The sequence below is a fragment of the Pipra filicauda genome, unplaced genomic scaffold, assembly GCF_003945595.2.
Source record: "Pipra filicauda isolate LSUMZ 115617 unplaced genomic scaffold, ASM394559v2 scaffold231_size1239837_pilon, whole genome shotgun sequence".
In the NCBI taxonomy this organism is placed as follows: Eukaryota; Metazoa; Chordata; class Aves; order Passeriformes; family Pipridae; genus Pipra; species Pipra filicauda.
In genome coordinates, this window is record NW_024104345.1 from 1,032,050 (window position 1) to 1,051,876 (window position 19,827).

Below are 19,827 nucleotides of genomic sequence, written 5' to 3' on the forward strand. Positions count from 1 at the left end.
TGTTTTCTTTAAGTCTGGATATCTTGATTATTTCCAAATACAGAGAAGAAGGAATGAACTTGTTACCGGAAATATAAATCAGGCTTTCATCCATCCATAACTGACACTTGACAGGACAGCATTGAGAATTACACTGCTGTGATCTGTTAAAAAAAAAAAAAAAGGCCAATTAAAAAGACTCCTTGTCTTGGTGCCAAGGCAAGCTTTTGAGCCTGAGTTTTATGCTGGTTGTGTAACTTATTTCACTTATACCATGTGTAAACCTAGAAAATCATGCCTTGTCCTAAAACTTCCAAGCTGAAATCAAAGTAAAATCTCTTTAGAAAAAAATCCCTTTCAGCCTCTCACCAAATTAATTTTTAAAACAAAATCTGCCAAACTGAGCACTCAGAATGTGCAGATGTGCAGCCTTCACAAGGGCAGTCATTTGTGATATGTATTAAAACGTAGGCTTAGACTGCTTGCTTACATGGGTATCTTGTCTGCAGAAGGTTTTTCTCTCTAATGTGCAGACAGGACAATGTTTAGTAAATGAAAGAACAGGTGAGAAGAGTGGACATTACATAAGACAAGTAATGGCAGGAAAGGGAGAAGAGGATGATTGCAAGGAGAAAAGGTTGTGGGCTCACAAAAGAGAAGGCTAGGTTATGGGGCAGAAAGCCTGGTCTGGTCTGCCTTTCCTCAGAGTAGTGGATGCCCTTTATCCCTTCTCTCTGCTGATGTCAGGTGGTTATTCCTAGAAATATAAGGCAAGAAGTATACAGAAGTAGATCCATGGTCAGTGTTTCCTTGTCATGTTTCCCTGTGATTAATTGGACAGTTGTCTAGACCAGGACTAGAGGAAGGTAAAGATGGGACCTCAGAGGTTTGTGGAACTGTGGTCTCAAAGCTGTGCTTCTCGAAGACCCCAGCCTAGGAAGTAATGGATTAGCAGGAAAGGCACAAGAGTCTAAAAATTCCAATATGGAAGTGCTGCTAAGGAAGGGTCAGGTGGAAATACTATTTTACAGACTTTTTGAAATGTTCACTCAAGCCCCTATGGACTGGGGAGATGACTGCAGAAGAGTTGTAGAAGTAACTCAGGCTGAAGCCACAGGAGGGCTCCAAGGGCACTGTGATTCTTTGGCAGCTCAGTTTATTTGTTATGCCTTTTACCGTTACCTCGAGTTGAATAGTTATTAAAAAATTTTTACCATATGTGATCAAATCAGATTTTTTCTTTAAAAAAAGTTCCTCCATCTTAAGACTAGATGCATCTGTAACCTTTAGTGAGATCATTTACTTTTAGCCAAAGTTCTGTTTACAAAGTTTGTAAGTTGTAAAGTATAAAGTGAGAATTCAGTTTAAGTGTGTTTGTATTTAAGTTTTGAGTGTGTTTTTTTTTTTACTTCTTCTCTTTCCAGTATAAGCAGTTACCAGAAGGTCTTATCCCTCCAACAACACCCAAATTTGCATACGGGAAGGTTCGCTTGCAGAAGGTAAATTAACATCTGTAATATATATCTTTTGTAATGCTCTGTGTTTGCTTTTTACAAAAAACTGTTTATAAGGGTGTTATGGCAAGCTCTAGATATACTACAGAATAAAGAGGAAAACCTTGAAAGCAAACTTTCAGGAAGGAGGGAACAGAACTTCAAAGTTAGGAATCATGCCCATGTTTGAAAATGAGAAAATGCATCTTATCTGGACATAAAAAGGTGATTTTTACAATATTCAGTATGTACCTGAAGATTTACTTACTGAAATTAATATACTATTAACACAATAGAATCACAGTTATCGAAGATAACTCATGTATGAGTAATGTAGCTGGGGGAATGTTACCATAAGAGCTATGAGCAAAGATTGTTTCTGTAGCTGGTGATGCCTCTGAAGTAGAGGCAGCAGGTAGGATATACGTATCTTTTAAGTACTTCTATATGTTTAAATTTTGAACATGGAATATTTTTGATAAATTTTGGAGTCTTATGAAGTTTCTTACAAGATTTGTGCAAATCTCTAGCTGACGAGAGAAATTAAATTGGTTTCTTGCTGAGGGAGAAGCACACAGAACCTAGCATGCTGAACCCAACCTTGCTGTATCCTGTACAACAACAGTGGTGTTGACCACAACAGTGGTCAGCTTGCAGGTATCTGGAGTTTGTCCATGGCACCATTGTTTTAGGACCAAGGACAATTTTTTTGTGAGATATGGTTGAGAAGTAGGTTCCTGCAGTGAGTGAAGAGGGTGGGTGGTTTAAGGGGAAGAAGAGAGGGCAGGTATGAACTTGGCTATATTCCTTCTGCTGGGCACAGACGAATTTTGAGGTGGAGGATTACTGCAGTTGATGTGCTGGATACGGTAACTCCTAATGCTCTGATTTTATACTTTGTAATTTAGTTTGGCAGCCATTTTTCCAGTTAGCAATAAATCTGATCTGTTATGTACTGCAACCGAAGCATTGCAAAACTTGGTAGTGATAAGGCTTTGCAGGCATTTTCAAGTCATTCTGCTCAAGTAGTGGGCAGAAATACTTAAATGCAAGAAGTGGTTCACCAGTGACGTTGAAACAGATCTATATTATGTTCAGCAACGACTGGCAGTTGTGACTAATTATATGCTCTTATCAGTACATCCACCACTGTGGCTGCTTTTCCCCACAAGATATTCTGTGGCAATTCAGTCTTTACGTACCAACTCCCCTCATCAGGCAGTTGTTCATTTGAGCTCATTTGAGCTATTTAATTATTTTGAAGAATCCTTCTGGGTGGGAAAAATATAATTTATTAAAATATGCTGGAGACACTGATGTTATATAAGACCAGAAGACAGGAAAGCAGGTGATAAGGAAAAAGTCTTGTTGCATAGATGCAAAAGAGAAGTGCTGAAGATGATGAATGAGGGCAAGCAAAGGCAAAACAGCAGCTGGAGCTATTTTGTTTCTTTTTTCTTTCATGCTTGGTCTTACACTTCAGTTTTGAAGACTTGGCTCTAAAGTATTGCTATTTTTTATTAGTAGTCGTTTGTTGCTTTTCAGGTTGTTTTTAAAAACTCCTGACAATATTTGTGATTTTTAAATTTACTGTTAGGTTTCTGTTGTGATGCTGATTGTCCACTAAGTAGCAGTCAACAGGAACTTACAGCAAGACCAGATCTTGAGGGTTTTTTTGTACGCACAACTGAAGACTGAAAAGCTGAACAAAAGTAATACATTGATGTTTCAAAGAAACGAGCTTCTACCTGCCCAGTCCCTGAGTGAATCATATGTGGTTGAACCATATTAATAGAATAGAAGCCCCCTTGGTAGCAGGAACTTAAAGTCAAACAGCCACATGTACAAGCTGCTGGTACTCAGTTCAGCAAGGCACAGAGCAGCACTCATTGCCAGTTCGTAGCTCGTTCAAGTGACGGTGTGTGTCTTAATGCTGCTTACATTCATTTCTAGTTTCGCTGTCTACCTGGGCTAAGACTATTAATGCTCATAGGTTTGTTGTTTAGTTCTATAAATTAACTCTGCCAGTGTCTGTGCACCTCTTGCTTTACAGCTGTTGTAGAAGACCTGGTAGCTCAATCTCTACTGTAGCCTGCCAAGTCCTGCATATTGCTATAACATTACTGGCTCCCTTGAAGGAGCACAAGATAAGGAATGGAGCACATACACAGTATGGGATATTTGGGGAATTTTATTCTATGCAAGGTGACACTTATTTTAGGTACAGTGTTTAAACTGAAAACGTAAGAGCAAACTACCTTCATGAAAATTCTGCAAGCCGTTGTGTGACCATCAGGCTTGTTGCCTGAGTGAACATGCTTAGCTGTGGGCTAGTGAGAGTGACCCAACCTGCAGGTAGTGATGACCATTACCTTTTGTATACTTATGGCATCCTTCTGCTTTCTTGTTCCTAGCTAGAGTTAAGATAAGCTCATTTTAAAAGTTGGTTTAGATCTGTGTCTACGTGCTTGTTGTGGTTTAATCCTGGTAGGCAGCTGAGCACCACACAGCTGCTCACTCGCTCTCCTCCAGCGAGGTGGGGGAGAGAATCGGAAAGGTAGAGGTGTGAAAACGTGTGGGTTGAGATAAAGATAGTTTAGTAGATAAAGCAAAAATTGCAGGCATAAGTGAAGTGAAAACTGCACACATAAGTGAGATAAGAAGTTCATTTACTACTACCTATCCACAGGGAAGTGTCCTGCCATCCCCAGGAAAACTGGGCTCCGTCATAGAATCATTAAGGTTGGAAAAGACCTCAGAGATCCTTACGTCCAAGTGTTAACCCAGCACCACCCTGTTCACCACTAAACTGTGCTCCTGAGTGCCACATCACACACCTTTTGAATGGTTCATGTGTATTGGTTACTTGCCAAGATAAAAACACTGTCACTCCAAACATATCCCCCTTCCTCCTTTTTCTCCCAGCTTCTATTGCCAAGCATGACACCATATGGTACGGGATATCCCTTTAGTCACTGGGGGTCAGTTGTCCCAGCTGTGTCCCCTCCCTACCTCTTGTACACCTGCAACCTGCTCTTTGGTGGGGTGGAAAGAGAACCAGAAAAGCCCTTGACTCTGTGTAAGCTGGACTCAGCAGTGACAAAAACATCCTCGTGTTATCAGTGCTGTCTCCAGCAAGAATCCAAAACACAGTCCCATACTAACTACTGTGAAGAAATTTAACTGTATCCCAGCCAAAACCACTACTATACTGCAGAATTAATTATGCGTACATGGATGATACATGCTGGCTTCTGTTACATCACTGCAAAATGCTGTATGTACATTTTAATATTTCAGCACTGGTTTTGTGCATGCACACAAAAAATTCAACAGTTCTGTTATTGAAGTAGCCTCAGAAGTTTGAATTGCTGTGAATGCTCTTGCAGTACAGTTTTACAAGACTGTAAAAACCTAAATTTTTTTGCTGTTCTTTTTTTCTCAAGCATTTGAGAATGCTTGAGATCTGTGCTCAAATCTGTGTTTGAGAAGTATTTTGAATGTGAACTGAACACCACTGAACAGTGACGATAATTCTGGTGAAACAGATTGACATCTTGCAGGAAAAATTTGATTTTTTGAGCTTGTAAGACAGTAGGCATATTGTGGGCATTTTGACTAACCTCAAATTGATCGTGGACTTCGAGACAGAATTGTAGATTGGTAGAAAACTTTGTAATCATGAAAAGAATTTGGGGATGGCAACAAAAGGCAATTAAATTGTACACATCTAAGTCCTTGTTCAGCAAGGTATTTATGTATCTGACTACTCTAAACCTTGCTCCCAGTCTTACTAAAATCAGTCCAGCTACTTACATGTGACAACTGAATGACAGCCTTGAAATTTCTAAAATAATTTAAGACTAAATAGGGTAAATTCATCTTGGATAGCTCTTGATGGAACCAAATTGTATCCCTACTTAGCTCAGAATGATTTCAGAGTAACTCAGTAGATATCAGTGGCACTTTCCCTACCTTGAGTCTAAGTATAATTGAGCAAAATATAGATAATGTAGTTGTTTTCTAATAATTGTCCAGAGCAGTTGTGTTTGTTTATAGAAATTTGGTGAGAAAGTCCTGGGTTAGTTCTTGTTAAATAATAAAGGGTCATTTTTATTTTTATGAATGCATAGCAAATTTAGAACATCTACTCTTTTAAAACATTGCTCCACATGTAGCATGTTTTTTTTCAGAGTTCATCAGTTGTCTGTACTGTATTGTATTATTAATGTGTCTGCAAGGATGATGTAAAGATTTATTAACTTTCTAGACAGATGCAACGAGCTGGCTTGGTGGTATGCAAGCTGTTACATTTGAACTTCACGTATCTGCTTTTTCTGTGCTGCAGGTGGGCACTGTGGTGGAGGTTCTTGATGGGCTGTCACCTTCTGGACCAGTGAAAAGCACTTACCCATTGACCTTTGTTCAGCTAAAGCAGGTAAGGATTCCTTCAGTAGGCACTCTGCAGTAATTTTGTAAAGTTTATTTGAACAACCTTCCGTGGTATTACTCTTCTTATATCTTACACCTTATCCCAGCACAGTATAATAGTATTATACAGATATCCAGGATTTTTGCATTGCAGGCCTTTCCATATTCTACAGTGCTCCTGTTTTGCACCTGAGGTTTTCTTCTTCCTGTGAATGTAGGTATCTCTGCTGTCCAGGCTTCCACCTTTATTTCTCTCCTCTCTGAAGTATTGACTTTCAGATTTTTAAGAGACTGTTGGGTTTCTTTTTAAATCATCTTCATAGCCCTCTGCTGGACCCTCTCCAGTAGTTCCGTGTTCTTCTTCAACTGGGGAGCCCAGAACTGGACACGATGTTCCAGACGCAGCCTCACCAGGGCTGAGTAGAGGTGCAGGATCACCTCCCTCAACCTGCTGGCAGTGGTCTTCCTAATACACCCCAGGATACCATTGACCTTTTTGGCCACAAGGGCACACTGCTGGCTCAAGGACAGCTTGTTGTCCACCAGGGGCCCCAGGTCCTTCTCTGCAGAACTGCTTCCCAGCAGGTCAGCCCACAACATGTACAGCTGCATGGGGTTATTCTTCCCCAGGTGCACGACCGTGCACTTAACCTTTTTTGAACTTCATTAGTTTCCTCTCCACCCAACTCTCCAACCTGTCCAGATCTCAGTAATGGCTATGACATTTTTTTCTGTTCCTGATGAGGAACTTAGTGAAAAATATTCCTAAATGTTCCTCATGTAAACCATGCAGTATTTAAAGATAATAGATAATTAGATAGATAAAGATAATAGATAATTAGATAATATTGACTTGATGAATATGTCACTTTATGGGCAATGGGTGACGGTGAAGTCAGTTATGAAGGGATTTTCCAGCTATCTTTTCATTGATTTTAATGAAGAAATAATACTGCTGGTCATTAACTGCTTTGTTTTTATTGAGGAAATACCTCTTAGAGAGTGCCCTATCTTGTAAAGTTACGTAAATCTTCTGATGAAATTTAAAAGTGGAAACTCTGTGGGACTTACACCCTTTGCCTAAAGGTCAAAGTGAATTTTAATCTGAAATGGTGTCTGTGATACACACTATCTGAAGTGAATGAAAGTTAACATTTGAATCCAACTACGTAGGCAGAAATATGGGATATTTCTAATTCTGACCTGAATTGAAACTACAGAATTACTTGGTTCATGAATCTGCTTGGGTTTTTCTTTCTTTCTTTTCTTTTCCTAGTATTTTGGGTTTGTACTGTACAGAACTACACTTCCAAAAAACTGTACGGAGCCAACGGAACTGTCTTCACCTTTAAACGGAGTCCATGATCGTGCCTATGTCTCTGTCGATGGGGTAAAAGCATTGTTTGCTGGTGTTCATTTCTGCCATGAGTGGCCTTCGTGGAAGTCATGGATGCAGTCTATGGGTTTCTTTTCCTCCTTTCTCTAGATTACCAAGACAACCCTGATCTTATTTAATCGTACAAAGGAAATAAGGAAGTATATATAGTTAATTCATACCAAATGTTCAAGTTTGTATTTGAGAAAACATGACTATTATCTTGCCATTTTTGAAATTTGAATGTTGACACAGATTCATGACTTAAGTGAGCAAAAGACCTAGAGAAAGGGTTTACTTGCAGGTTCATGAGATGTGTTAATGATATATATGCTTGGTGGCTTTCTGCAGTATTTCCATAGATTTTTTTTTATTATTATTATTCTCTTATTTTTTCCTTTGAGGGTGGGAGGAAGAGAAAGCCTGAGCCTATGTTTTAACTTATGAAACTGGCTTCTGATCACAGTTTCAGGACAAAAAAAGTTTATTGTACCGAATGTGAAATTTGTCTTTCTCCCCATAAGCAGGGTTTTATTCCTGCTTAATGAGAATTAATATAAATTCATAGACTTTTATCATCTATTTTTTAATTAATATTTGACCTACGCTGAACTCTCATCACCTTTATGTCCAAGTCAAGCTCTTTTTTCCTTATGTTATGGGAATAGGAACAAGTAAAACTAAATATTGACACATGCTTAATTGGAAGATGAAGCCCGTTTAAATCACTGATATTGCCAAAATCTTTTCAGTCAGTAGACTAAATTTAGGAACCTGCTTTTTTTGAATCAGGTGCATCAAAACTCACTAGCACATCTATTTGATGTGTACCGAAATGTGAACGTTGACGTAGCAGTTCGGGAAATTTTTTTTTTTTACTCATTTTTTTTTTCCTTTGTCATTTTTGTTTTCTTCATGCGAGTTGAAAAAACAAATAACAGGGTATTTTTGTTGTTTTCTAGGTTCCTCAGGGTGTCCTCGAAAGGGACAAATCACTTACGATAAATATAACTGGAAGGGCTGGAGCAAATCTGGACCTCTTGGTAGAGAATATGGGCCGAGTCAACTTTGGTAGATACAATAATGACTTTAAGGTAAGTAAAATCAATTGAGTTATGGTATCGTAATGGCTTTTATTCTTTTCCACAAGTTAAAAAAAAAGTAGTGGGATAGAAAGAGCAAAAAGGTCAGGATTACACAGCTGGAACTTTACCTCAAAATATGACTACTCACTAGTTTTCATTTGAGTTTTTCCAGTCACTGAAATCAATGTGAAATTAAAAACTGCCAGACATATTTTAGACTTTTTTTGTTGGTTCACTTACATTGTCGCCCACAAGACTTTCAGATTGAGTTGAGCCTGTACCTAACATTTTAAAATGTGCAAAACCTGCTTGTATAAACTCCATAAATGGGTTGGAAATCGGTCTAGAACTTGATTGTCCTTGGAGGTTTGTGAATCCTGGGATTGCATTTGGGAGGTTGGTGGGTTTGGGGTTTGTATATGTACAAATATACACTTTTGTATCTCTCTCCCTGTCCCATTTCATTTGTCAGCAGTGTGCCCTTGCAATAATTTCAGTGTGGCTGGGAAAGGCTGTCTCACAAGCACTTTACCATGCAAAAGTGCCAGTTCAAATTTGGGTTGGTCAGAGGTTAGAGATAATTTTTAGAAAGCTTCCAAGTGCTTCTGGGTCTGTGCTGCACTTTGGGACTGTCAACTCCATGCATGAGTGGCTGTGGTGGGTTGACCTTGGCTGAACCATGTGCCACAAAGCCACTCTGTCTCTCCTTTATCAACAGGAGAGGGGGAGAAAATACAATGACAAATCTGTGGTTCAAGATAAGACGGAGATCACTCAGCAATTACCGTCATGGGCAAAACAGGCTTGACTCGGGGAAATCAATTTATTGCCAATTAAACAGAGTAGGATAATGAGAAATAAGAACAAATCTTAAAAACACCCTTTCTTCCCAGTCTCAACCTCACTCGTGATTCTTCTAACTCCTCTCCTTGAGCAAGGAAAGGGGACAAGGAATGGGAGTTGCAGTTAGTTCATTACATGCTGTCTCTGTTGCTCCTTTCTCCTCATACTCTTCCCTGCTCCAGCATGGGGCCCTACCTATGAGAGACAGTCCTTCACAAATTTCTCCAGTGTGTGTCCTTACTACGGACTGCAGTTCTTCATGAACTTCTCCAGCATGGGCCCCTTCCACAGGGTGCAGTTCCTCAGGAACAGACTGTTCAAGCGTGGGTCCCCACCGGGTTACAAGTCCTGCCAGCAAACCTGCTCCAGCATGGGCTACTCTCCACGGGTCCACAGGTCCTGCCAGGAGCCTGCTCCAGCACAGACTTCTGCAGGGTCACACCCTCCTTTGGGGGCATCCAAGTGCTCTGGCCTGGGATCCTCCTCATGCTGCAGGTGGATATCTGCTCCACCGTGGACCTCCATGGGCTGTGATGGGACAGGCTATGTCACTGTTGTCTGCAGGGGAATCTCCGCTCCTGCACCTAAAGGACCTTCTCCCCCTCCTCCTCTACTATCTCTACTACCTGGGGCTCTTTGTTTTCATTTTTCTTCACTCCTCTCTCACGGCTGCTACACGGTTTTGGGGTTTTTAGCCTTTCTTAAAGATGTCATCACAGAGGCACTCCCACTGTCACTGATGGGCTCAGCAGTGGGTCTGTCCTGGAGTCAGCTGGAACTGTCTTTGTTCAACATGGGGCAGCTTCTGGCATCTTCTCAGAAAAGCCCCACCTGCAGCCCCCCTTGCTACCAAAACCTTGCCATGTAAACCCAATACCATGGAGGTGCCACTAACGTAGCACTAGGAAGGGCGGGGCAAAAAGTAAACTTTTTTGGTTTTAGACTTAATGGGATCCCCAGTGCTGTGTGATAGTTGATAAAAGAGAGGAGTGCTGTAGAGGCCAGCCTTGTGTTGTGTTTGTGCTGTGTAGAGTTCACAGCATTCCTTTTTTTTTTTTTTTGTTGATATTATTAGGACACAAGTGGGTAGCAGTAGTGCCAACTCTGTCCATGCTGTCTCTTCAAGGCACTTCACCGTTATCTGAGTGGTAGGAGAGGGAAGCTAGTATCCCACTGTTTTGCTTTCATGCTGAAGCAGCAGCAATATTTTTGTGTATTTAATAACAGGCAGGTGATAAGGCAACTTATGTGCCTAATGCTAAATTAAGGTAACAAAACAGAGGGTTAGAGGTTGGATTAGGGAGGTGCTCAGTGTTGCTGTGGTTGAGCTGAGATTCACACTTATACCAGGGTTTCAACCGTTTAAAGATTTAAGAGTGAAAGCAAGTTTAGGAGACGTGTCCCTGGTGAGAATAATACTCTAAAACCAGGATCCTTCTGTGTAGAAAAGGTGGCCTTTCTCAGGTAGTTTTGGACTGTGTGCATTGCTTCTTCCCATAACATTCCTCCATCACGCTGTTGTTTATGTTGATTTTGAAAACTGGAAATAATGATACCTTGGGTTTTAGATATTTTGTGCTTTTGAAAATTACGTTAGTTGAAGAAGTTCCTGTCTTGTGAAGCCTCACATTTTTAAGCAAACAGGATGGTTTCCAGGGTTTTGTTTGGCTGGAGTTTTATCACTTTTTTGAGCTTGAAATCAAAATAGGCATTTAGCTTTTGTGAAGGAATCTTAAAAGGATTTTGGTTTTAAAATGTCCTTCTGACCTACGTCTTGTTGTTGAAGGACACAAAAGAAGGAATAGTGTGGTTTCTGTTTTTTTCTATGTTTTCACATGCTGTGAAAACAGCATGTGTCTCAGTTATACTTCGAAAATTTATATCCACATCTGGACCATTGAATGTGCATTCTTATGCAGACCAAAGTAATAATGTTTAGTAGGCAATTCATATAATTTGAAAAATCCCACTGTTCATAGTGCCTACAGATGAGCTTAGGGAGGCAGGTTAGAAGGTTTGACCTAAAGTGACATTGCATTACTTCGGTTGATTACTAGACAGAATAGAGTCTAGATTGTATAGAAAGGTTTTGTCACTTAACACTCTGCAGATATTTTATTTTGACATAAGAAAAATAAAATGCAAAGTGGACATTTAGGTAAAGGAAGAGAAAACCAGTTAGTGCTCGTAGAGTGAGGAGGTCTGTGGAGTCAATGCAGTGCTTATTAGACATCACAACAGACACACAACATAGTATCAGCCCTCCAAAGCCATAGAAACTGTGGTTTTACTTGTTCCTGTTTGACATGTGGTGTTTGCAACAGAACTTCAATCGTGCTGAAAAACAGCTTCTGTGCAGGGTGTATTCAAGCAGTTAAAATCAACCCCTTGCATCACACTGAAATACCACTTTAGGAACTACTACTGTAACACAATTAGGATGTGTGCAGGGGTGACTTAATTTTTCTTTCATTCTTCTTAAATCATGGCCTTATCTTGCCTTTGCACTCATTGTGCAAGTACCCTGGTGTGCTGTGAACCAATGTGTACGTGGTTCCATGGAAACGAAATGGGACTCTGTGGGCTTAAAGCTGACTGTAAGCTTAAAGTATTTCACTGAATTGGGCATGTGCATTGGTTTTTATGATACTTTATCTTATCTGGAGAGATTTGTAGGAAGTAAATACCACTTTCTCTAGTATTGTGCAGGTTAATGTCTTGGGTTAGTGACTCAGTGTTACCAAATGATGGTATCACAGACTTAATGATACTTAATGTTGCTTCTGCTTTTGGTTAAGCCCTAGGTTTTGTAATCATGTTAATGTTAAAGCAAAATAGATATTTTCCCAGTTAGAGGAAAAAAGTTTGAAAACAAACTCTTGGGTATCAATGAAAGCTTAAAACTTTGAGGAGTAACAGATCTCTCACAGAGAACAAATGAAGCCCTTTATTCTTAAGCAAAGCTTGTAACTTGGTGAAGACGAGATGCTTGGCTTTTTCATACACAGATTGGCAGCCAGCTGTTGCAAGTACTTTGATTCAGTTTTTATTCCTGATTTATAGTTGCAGACAAATAACTTCAATAACAAAAGCTAATTATCTTATATTTTGATGTTGTTTTTTCTTCTTCCTTTTAGGGTCTAGTTTCAAATTTAACTCTTGCTCAGGATATACTTGTTGGATGGGAAATGTATCCTCTAGACATAGATGGAGCAGTGAACTATGGCATTGTTTCTCTCTTTGATCAACCGGAGAGATTTGTTGGCAATCCACTGAATGATGAAGTACCTACGTTTTACGCTGGTAGTCTTTCAATTCCTGGAGGGATTCCAGACTTGCCACAAGACACCTATGTCAGTTTTCCTGGCTGGACAAAGGTACAACTTTTTGCTGTAAAAACTCAAAGCTATCGAAACTTCTATGGACAATCAAAGTCCACCTCTCTTGGAGGGGTAGAAGTTGGTTGTAGTGGTGGGGTGTTTCAAATATATTTAAGTGACTAAGAAATGGATTCTTTGCTTTAGGTAAATCTAGAGATAAAATATTAAGAGAAGGGAAACACACTCCAAAGACACGTGGTATTGGTCTAAAAAGTGGAGCAATCACAAAAAGAACCAAAACAACACAACCAAACCACCCTAGTTTTTCAACAGTGAGGAAAATCAGGTGTCAGGCTGTTTAGAAAGGCTGCATTTAGTGGTGAGAGGGTTTTTTGTGTATTTTTTTCTTGAGATGTGAAGCAGAAACAGCTTTTTGTAGGGAAGAAAGTGAATACTTGCCTTGAGGTAACAGTTTTTTATTCTGGAGAAAGTGACGTGCTGCAGGACACTTTGCTGGTTGTATGAATTGGTTAAAAGTACCTATGAACATATTGGAAGTGCTGTATGAGGAACTATACATCCTGTTGCAAAGCATAGGGTTGGACTCCACTGCAGGTGTTGTGCCCACAGATACATAGATAACATGGAGGAGGTTACGTGTAACTGGACTGAATGGATCAGGGAGCACTGCTGTGGGAAACCTGTGGACAAATCTCTGTTAATGGGAACTTCTCACAGGGCTGGAGCATAGCTAGAGCAGCAAGGAGTGTGTTTTCACAGTGCCATGCTTGAAACCACCAGCATGCAGGATGGGTAAGGACCAGCTCAGCTTGCTGGTGGGACAGAGGGAGCAGAATGTGTGCACTGAAGTGCCACTCCTCTTGGAAGCCTAAGCATTTAAATCCAGGGTTTAGGGAAGTACCTGTGACAGTGTTAGGTAGCAAAACTGTTCCTCTCTGGAACAATTAATTTACTGCTATTTAAATAAAGGAAAGGAAATAAAAAAAAAAAGGAAAAGGAGTTGCTGTTGATCTGTCTTATCTACCAGTATTGTAGTGGTTAAAGCACTTCACAATATGCAGAAGACTGTGGTTCATTGCAGGCGCTTAGTGTTGCTGGCACTGAGCTTGGATGAGGAAGTCTGACTTGGTCCCTGTTCCTGCATATATATGCATGTCTCAGTCACTGAGTAGAATTTAAAAATAGCTTTTTTTGCATGGCAACTGGAATCTGAGACTTTTTCAGTAAATTCTGTGACCCCATCGGTCATAAATCTTCTTTAGGAAGCATGGTGGCCATACCTGCCTATTGGCAAATTCATATATAAAATGGCAAATTAGTCCAAGAATTCTTATGTATTGGTGAAAATCTTTTCCTCTGACCTATAGAAACCTTTGTTTTACATAGTTTGTATACCCTCTAAAGCAGTCATGGTGAGAGATCCCAGAGGAACTGTAAGTCGAGCTGATGAATTGATCCTTCAAGCTTTATATGGATTGGTCCAGAGTTTTAAATAAGATATCCCGGAGTAATAAGATTGACGTGATGCTGAGTGTGGAAACTGAGACTTCCAGGTAACTTTAGCAATGAACAAATACCTTTAGGGCAGAGAGCTTGAGGGTATAAATTCCACTCAAGTCCTTTTGTATCTGGGCCTTAATTCCTTGAGCAGCACTATATAAATTGCTGATGCCAAAGTGCGGAGAGGGATTCTTAATAGGGGTTAAAACTCACGTATTTGAGGTGTTGGAAAACCATGGAAGCAACACTTATCAAGGAAACTTATAGTCCTAATGATGGTTCTGCCTTTGCATACTGTAATGTAATGGCCAGTCTTCGCGAGCGAAGATTTTTGGGAAAGGTCATTAACCCTTCCAGCCTGCGCAGTGGATTTTTTAGGTGAGACACAGCGTGCGCTGAACTGAGCCCACCCTTTAGTCCTGAGGTTCATCTGCCGGGGCCGAGCAAAGCTTGGACAGTGGCAGTGAGGTCCCCAGGATGTAGGTTTGTTTAGAGTGACCTTCTCTTAGGTGGATTGCCTACCAAGGCTGACGAGCTCCACCTGCCCAGGGGGCCGGGAAGCGAACCCGGGTCGCAGAGGTGAGAATCAGGCACTCTAACCACTAGACCACCAGAGGCCCCCCTTTGCATACTAAGGCAAGGAATATAGCATGGTGGACGGCCTGGAAGGAAGGGTTGCAGCCTTAAGAGTCATGCCCTATTGTTGTAGCTTGCTTGTCTTCAGTGGTTTTTAAGCCCTTAACTAGTAATAAAACCCCCTCCACCTTCCCTTGAAGAATCACAATGCCCTTGAGCAAACATGCTGAATGTATGGTTAGATTTATTGGACCTTTCTTTTTCCTCAACAGAAAATAGGATTTGGAGTCAGGACTGTTCTTGATTTATGTGGAATTGTGGGCTGTAGTTGCTTTCCCTGCTAAGGGAAATCTTGCTACTGAAGATACAGTTTCTCCCTCTTTTATTTTGTCTAAGGCATTTTCATTGATAGTGTATATAGTGTCATAATTTGCTGGTTTGGGGCACACAAATTCCTGAGTGTGCGCAGTGTTTAGAAACTTCAGTGTTAATAAAGACAATTTGGAATTGAGAAATTTAAGTTTATAGCTTTACTGCAAAAATGCCTTGCAACCAGTGGCTGATAAAGATCAGGAACAGAGACCCGTCTGATCATACCACCAGCATTTGAACTATAATGCAGTTGATTCCTGCAGTAAACACCTACTTCCCACAGGTTTACTGTCAGTGTCTGTAGGAGGAGGTCTACTGTCTGTTTAGTGGGTACACTAATTAATCTTGGGGGGGGTGGAGTTGGCATTAATGCTATGTTGTCTTCTAAAACTACTACAGCAGCAAAGTAGAGAGTTTGAATAAACTTGATTAAAGAAAAAAATTTTGAGGTCAAAGTTTATTAACACCTTGGCAGAACGATGCAAGATAGGATCTTATACCACGGAAGTGGATACAGAGCTGAAATAACTGAACTGCATTTGCAAATGTACTAACTCCTTAAAAGCTTCTCTTGCATGTTTCATAAAATTTGTTTTCATAAATACTTGAAAAAGGAAACACAAGAAAGATACCTCTGAAACAGCCTGAACAGCAATACTCACCATGTTACAATTGTGCCTCTATAAATCCTTTTACAATATTTTTCTGATTTCAGTTATTCCAGAAAACTTTAGAAATTACTTGAATTCAGTAAAAGTCCTTTCTTTCCATTGATTCAGACAATTTTATTATTTTTATCAATGCACATCAATGCTATGAGTTAGTTTGTTTTTCCTCTATATTTTGATGACCAAAGACCAAAGCAAAAGGAGAAAACACAGATGCAGTTATCTGTTCCCATCCCTTTTCTTGAGGCTGAAATCTTGTTTGACATACGGTGAAAAGACACTTTGAAGGAGTAAAAGCAAGTTATTTATCCAAATCAGTTGTATGTTCTCCCTTCTATCTTGCTTAATAAGCAAAACTCAGCTGAACTCAGTAGGAGTCAGTTTACAGTTTTACTAAACATTCTGCATCCCACCAATTTATAGACTTTTGGAAAAATCTGCATTTGTGTCACTTCGGTGTGTCTGTTTTGTGGCGTATAAATGATTGGTTTGACTTTTTTCTTTTTCTCCTTGCCCATTTTTTTAAATCTTTTGAACTTAAGGTATTAATGACGTTAGGACAATATTTCGAACTAGGGCTTCTGACCACCTCAACTATAAAAAGCAATTTAAGGAGATTTTATGCCAAGTTAACCACAATTTCATTTAACCTAATACTAGCAGACCCCCAAAGATTTTAATGATTGTCTGTAACCGCAGCAAAATACAGTACTTTCTTGCAGTGTGATTTCACAAGTACTTTTGTTGACTTAAGTATGAGACATCTGAGTTTCATGTGTCTAGACAAGCTATAGCTTTTCCATGAAATCATAGAAACAGAAAAGGACTACCAAGGTAATGTAGTCTTACACTTGTACAGAGAGCCACAACAGAATTAGCATCTGCATTTTTCTTCTGTGAGTTTTTTCTCCTTTTAACAATCAGCTTCAAGCAAATACAATTTTCAGGTTTGTTTTGATCTTAAACTTGGTGCAAAATTCAGTGCGAGGAACCTGCAATTGTTTTCCTAAGTATTGTCATATTTGGAATTAGATTCTTTTGACTGTCTTTAGCATTTTCTCAAACAGATTTTCTGTCCTTGTGTTCTATCAAACTGAAAGATGAAGGAAATTCAATTACTATATGAGGAGCGTTATACTCAAAGCTATTTTGTCATTTGATCTCTGACGAATTATTAAAATGTTGTTGTTTTTTTCTTTCTCTCTTAACAGGGGCAAATTTGGATCAATGGCTTTAATCTTGGTCGCTACTGGCCAGCCCGTGGTCCTCAGTTGACCCTTTATGTTCCAAGGAATGTACTTGTTTCATCGGTGCCAAACAACATAACAGTCTTGGAGCTGGAGAGTTCTCCTTGCACCACTCAGGCGTGCGAAATAGAATTTGTAGATGAACCTAATATCAATGCAACCCTACAATATGAAAGTTATGACCACCAGCTCTTCGTTAGAGACATGTGGCTGACCCATCTATAATGATTTGAGTGTTTCTGTGTCTTTCCCCCACTTTACTTCCCTATCCATCAAATCATACTGATTTGACACCAAGTCTTTAAAAAAAGGGAAGTTGCTTTGCTGAGGCAACTTTTTAAATTCTTCAAAGACTTTTTTTTTAAATCTCTCAGAGGTAAATATTGAAGTTCTTTCTAAAAATAAAAGCTGCAACTTTAACATTTGTCTTGGACTGTGAAATTGAACTCAACTGGAAGGTAATGTTTGCATCAGTCTAGTAAAAATGTACACTGCTTGCACTACAGTAACCTTCTTACACTTTTGGTTTTTTACCGTGTTTTGCAACTAGAGAGGAGCCTACAAAAGGGGTGCACAGCCCCTGCTGGCTGACTGGTTTCACTTGTGGGACTGGTAGCTCAGAGCTGCCAATAGACAAGACACTTTTAGCTTCTTTTATCACCTGGTTAGTATCAACATTGCTTTAGTCTGATTGGGCTCACTGCCAGCATTGAGTGGACCTCATTTTTTTTATGATGTCTATACAAGTGACTTTGGGAAAATTTTAGTTGGTTTCTTACGGGACCTGGTCCAAACAGCAGTAAAATGGAGAGGGACCTTGTAGTCTGCATCTGTCCCCTCTTAGAAAGCCAGTTTACTGCTTCTATTCTGCTATCCCTGAAAACTTAAAGTAAATTGAGAAGTACAATGACATATGAAAAATTTAGGCTGTTTTGGTTGGCCTCTAACTAACTTGTAAGTTTAAAATGAACCATTTTTCCTCTAATATATCCTTTTTATGTTTATTTTCCTTTTTTTTTTTCCCTAATGGACATGGAGTACCTGCTTTTTATAGGCCAGCACCTTGGAAGTGGAATGTTTTGAGTTAAAGAATTTTATTTCTCTTTAGTTATCTGTTTTGTTCCAGTAAACTGATGGTCTTTGTAAGTGCCTGATATTTGCAAAGGTGCACAAACTCTGTCAGTACAGCTGACTTTCTAGAGCAGACAGAATGTTCTTTTTGATTCCTATGGTTCTGATGTCAGTCATGCAAACTCCTTGGTGATATTTAAACAACAGAATATGATGGAATCAAGTATTTTCATAATCAGTGGTTTCTTACTTTGATTTTTGTCTGACATTATTAAAATGGTTCTTTAAAGATTAAATTTTTCCTCTGTGTGTTTGAGAAGGAAAAAAGGGAGGAGGAAGAATTAATAGCAGTACTAAGGAAGAAATGAGGTTGTAAAGTCTCTACGGATGAGGAGTTATTCTTGTTGACATCTTATTTATTTTCTGTGTTATGAAGATGTGTACAAAGTAAACAAACTGAAGTAGCTGTGATGGGCTGAGTGGACACTGAAGGTGCCACTGTTTTCTTGGATGACCAATGCAAAAACCTGACTATTTCTTCTCAGCTGATAAGGATCAATACTGTCACCAAAGAAGGCGGTGAAAAGGAGCTTCAGTATCTGCTTCAGGTCTGCTACGTGTTTGACGTGTTTGATGGGTTTTCAGAGCAGACTGATGTGGTTCACCCGAGACAGAGCTTGTACTTGTAATTTCTCACCTCAAATGCCAATTCTAATGATTGAGAACTGTGTGTTCAGTACCAAACACACTTCATTCTTGGAATAAAGTGGTCTGCACTGACTCTAGTATTACCTTTTTTGGTGTTCAATGGCAATTACAGAACTGCCTTTTTAGTGTTAAAAAATGGCAGTTGCACACAATTTTTCTTTTGTGGCACCATCCCTATGGAGACCCTGGAACATGCTCTGTGTGCAGTTAATTATTAAGAATTAATTACCTCAGAGCCAGGCTTTGAAGGTAAGGAATGAAACAGAATTAGTTGCAAATTAGTTATGGGTTTTGTGGCTCGAAGTGTTGTTAGAAAGCAAGGCATTACTTTATTTGCAGCACTGGGAGTGTATGTGGCCGACAAAACTCCTGCCTCTGCACAGACACCAATACACCACTTTTTCACCTATTCATACATTTTTAACAAACAAATTAATATTCATTGGTTCTTAATTACAGAATTCTCTTTCATTAGTTAGTATTCTACCTTCTATTGCTTGTTAATTTCCCACTTTCTATGCTAATTAAGTCCACATCTTTAGTCTTTTTAGTATCGTTCTTCTCTGGTAGGGACCTTCCGGCACGTGTACTGAATTATTTGTTTATTCTTTTCTTTATCTGCTGGTTTCTGCAAAATGTCCTTACAGTTCATTCCAGATGCCCAGCTTCAACAGCACATCTTTCTCAGGCTTTGTTCACTGAACCATATCAAAGTTAGTTTAACAAAACCTAAAGTTTTAGTACTTTTCCCAAGCTACGTTCTCACAAAAGTAACTCATAACAATTTTTTGCTAAACACTGGGTAAAAATGATTTAAGGCCTAACACAGCATCTATGATTAATTAAAACAACTAATCAAAAGGTTAATTAAAGTTATTAAAAATTAGAAAAGTTATTTCCAACTGTGTGCAGAATGACACATTTATGTATTATTTCTACAACAGTTCAGTGCTTTTCAACCAGGAGTATTTTTATTTTTCTGGCAGTTAGTGCTGTGAGGAGAGCAGAATTTTGGTTTTCACTGCATTTTGCTTTACATTGTACTTGTGAAAACGTAGTGTATCCATGAAACTTCTTCACTTGTTGCCATAACTGTGTAGTATTGCAAGTAAAAAGGTTTTGTATCAATAATTACAAA

The 19,827-nt window shown here is 39.4% G+C and overlaps 1 protein-coding gene across 1 annotated transcript in view; it reads left to right on the top strand.

Moving 5' to 3' along the window:
* Positions 1-18,762, top strand: part of GLB1 (galactosidase beta 1) — a 43,153-nt gene extending 24,391 nt beyond the window's left edge. The window contains exons 11-16 of the mRNA XM_027748561.2: positions 1,404-1,478; positions 5,821-5,910; positions 7,180-7,293; positions 8,241-8,372; positions 12,344-12,583; positions 16,875-18,762. Coding sequence (XP_027604362.2) covers positions 1,404-1,478; positions 5,821-5,910; positions 7,180-7,293; positions 8,241-8,372; positions 12,344-12,583; positions 16,875-17,135 — 912 coding nt within the window. The 3' untranslated portion in view covers positions 17,136-18,762. The remainder of the gene's footprint in view (positions 1-1,403; positions 1,479-5,820; positions 5,911-7,179; positions 7,294-8,240; positions 8,373-12,343; positions 12,584-16,874) is intronic.
* Positions 18,763-19,827: the final 1,065 nt, after the last annotated feature.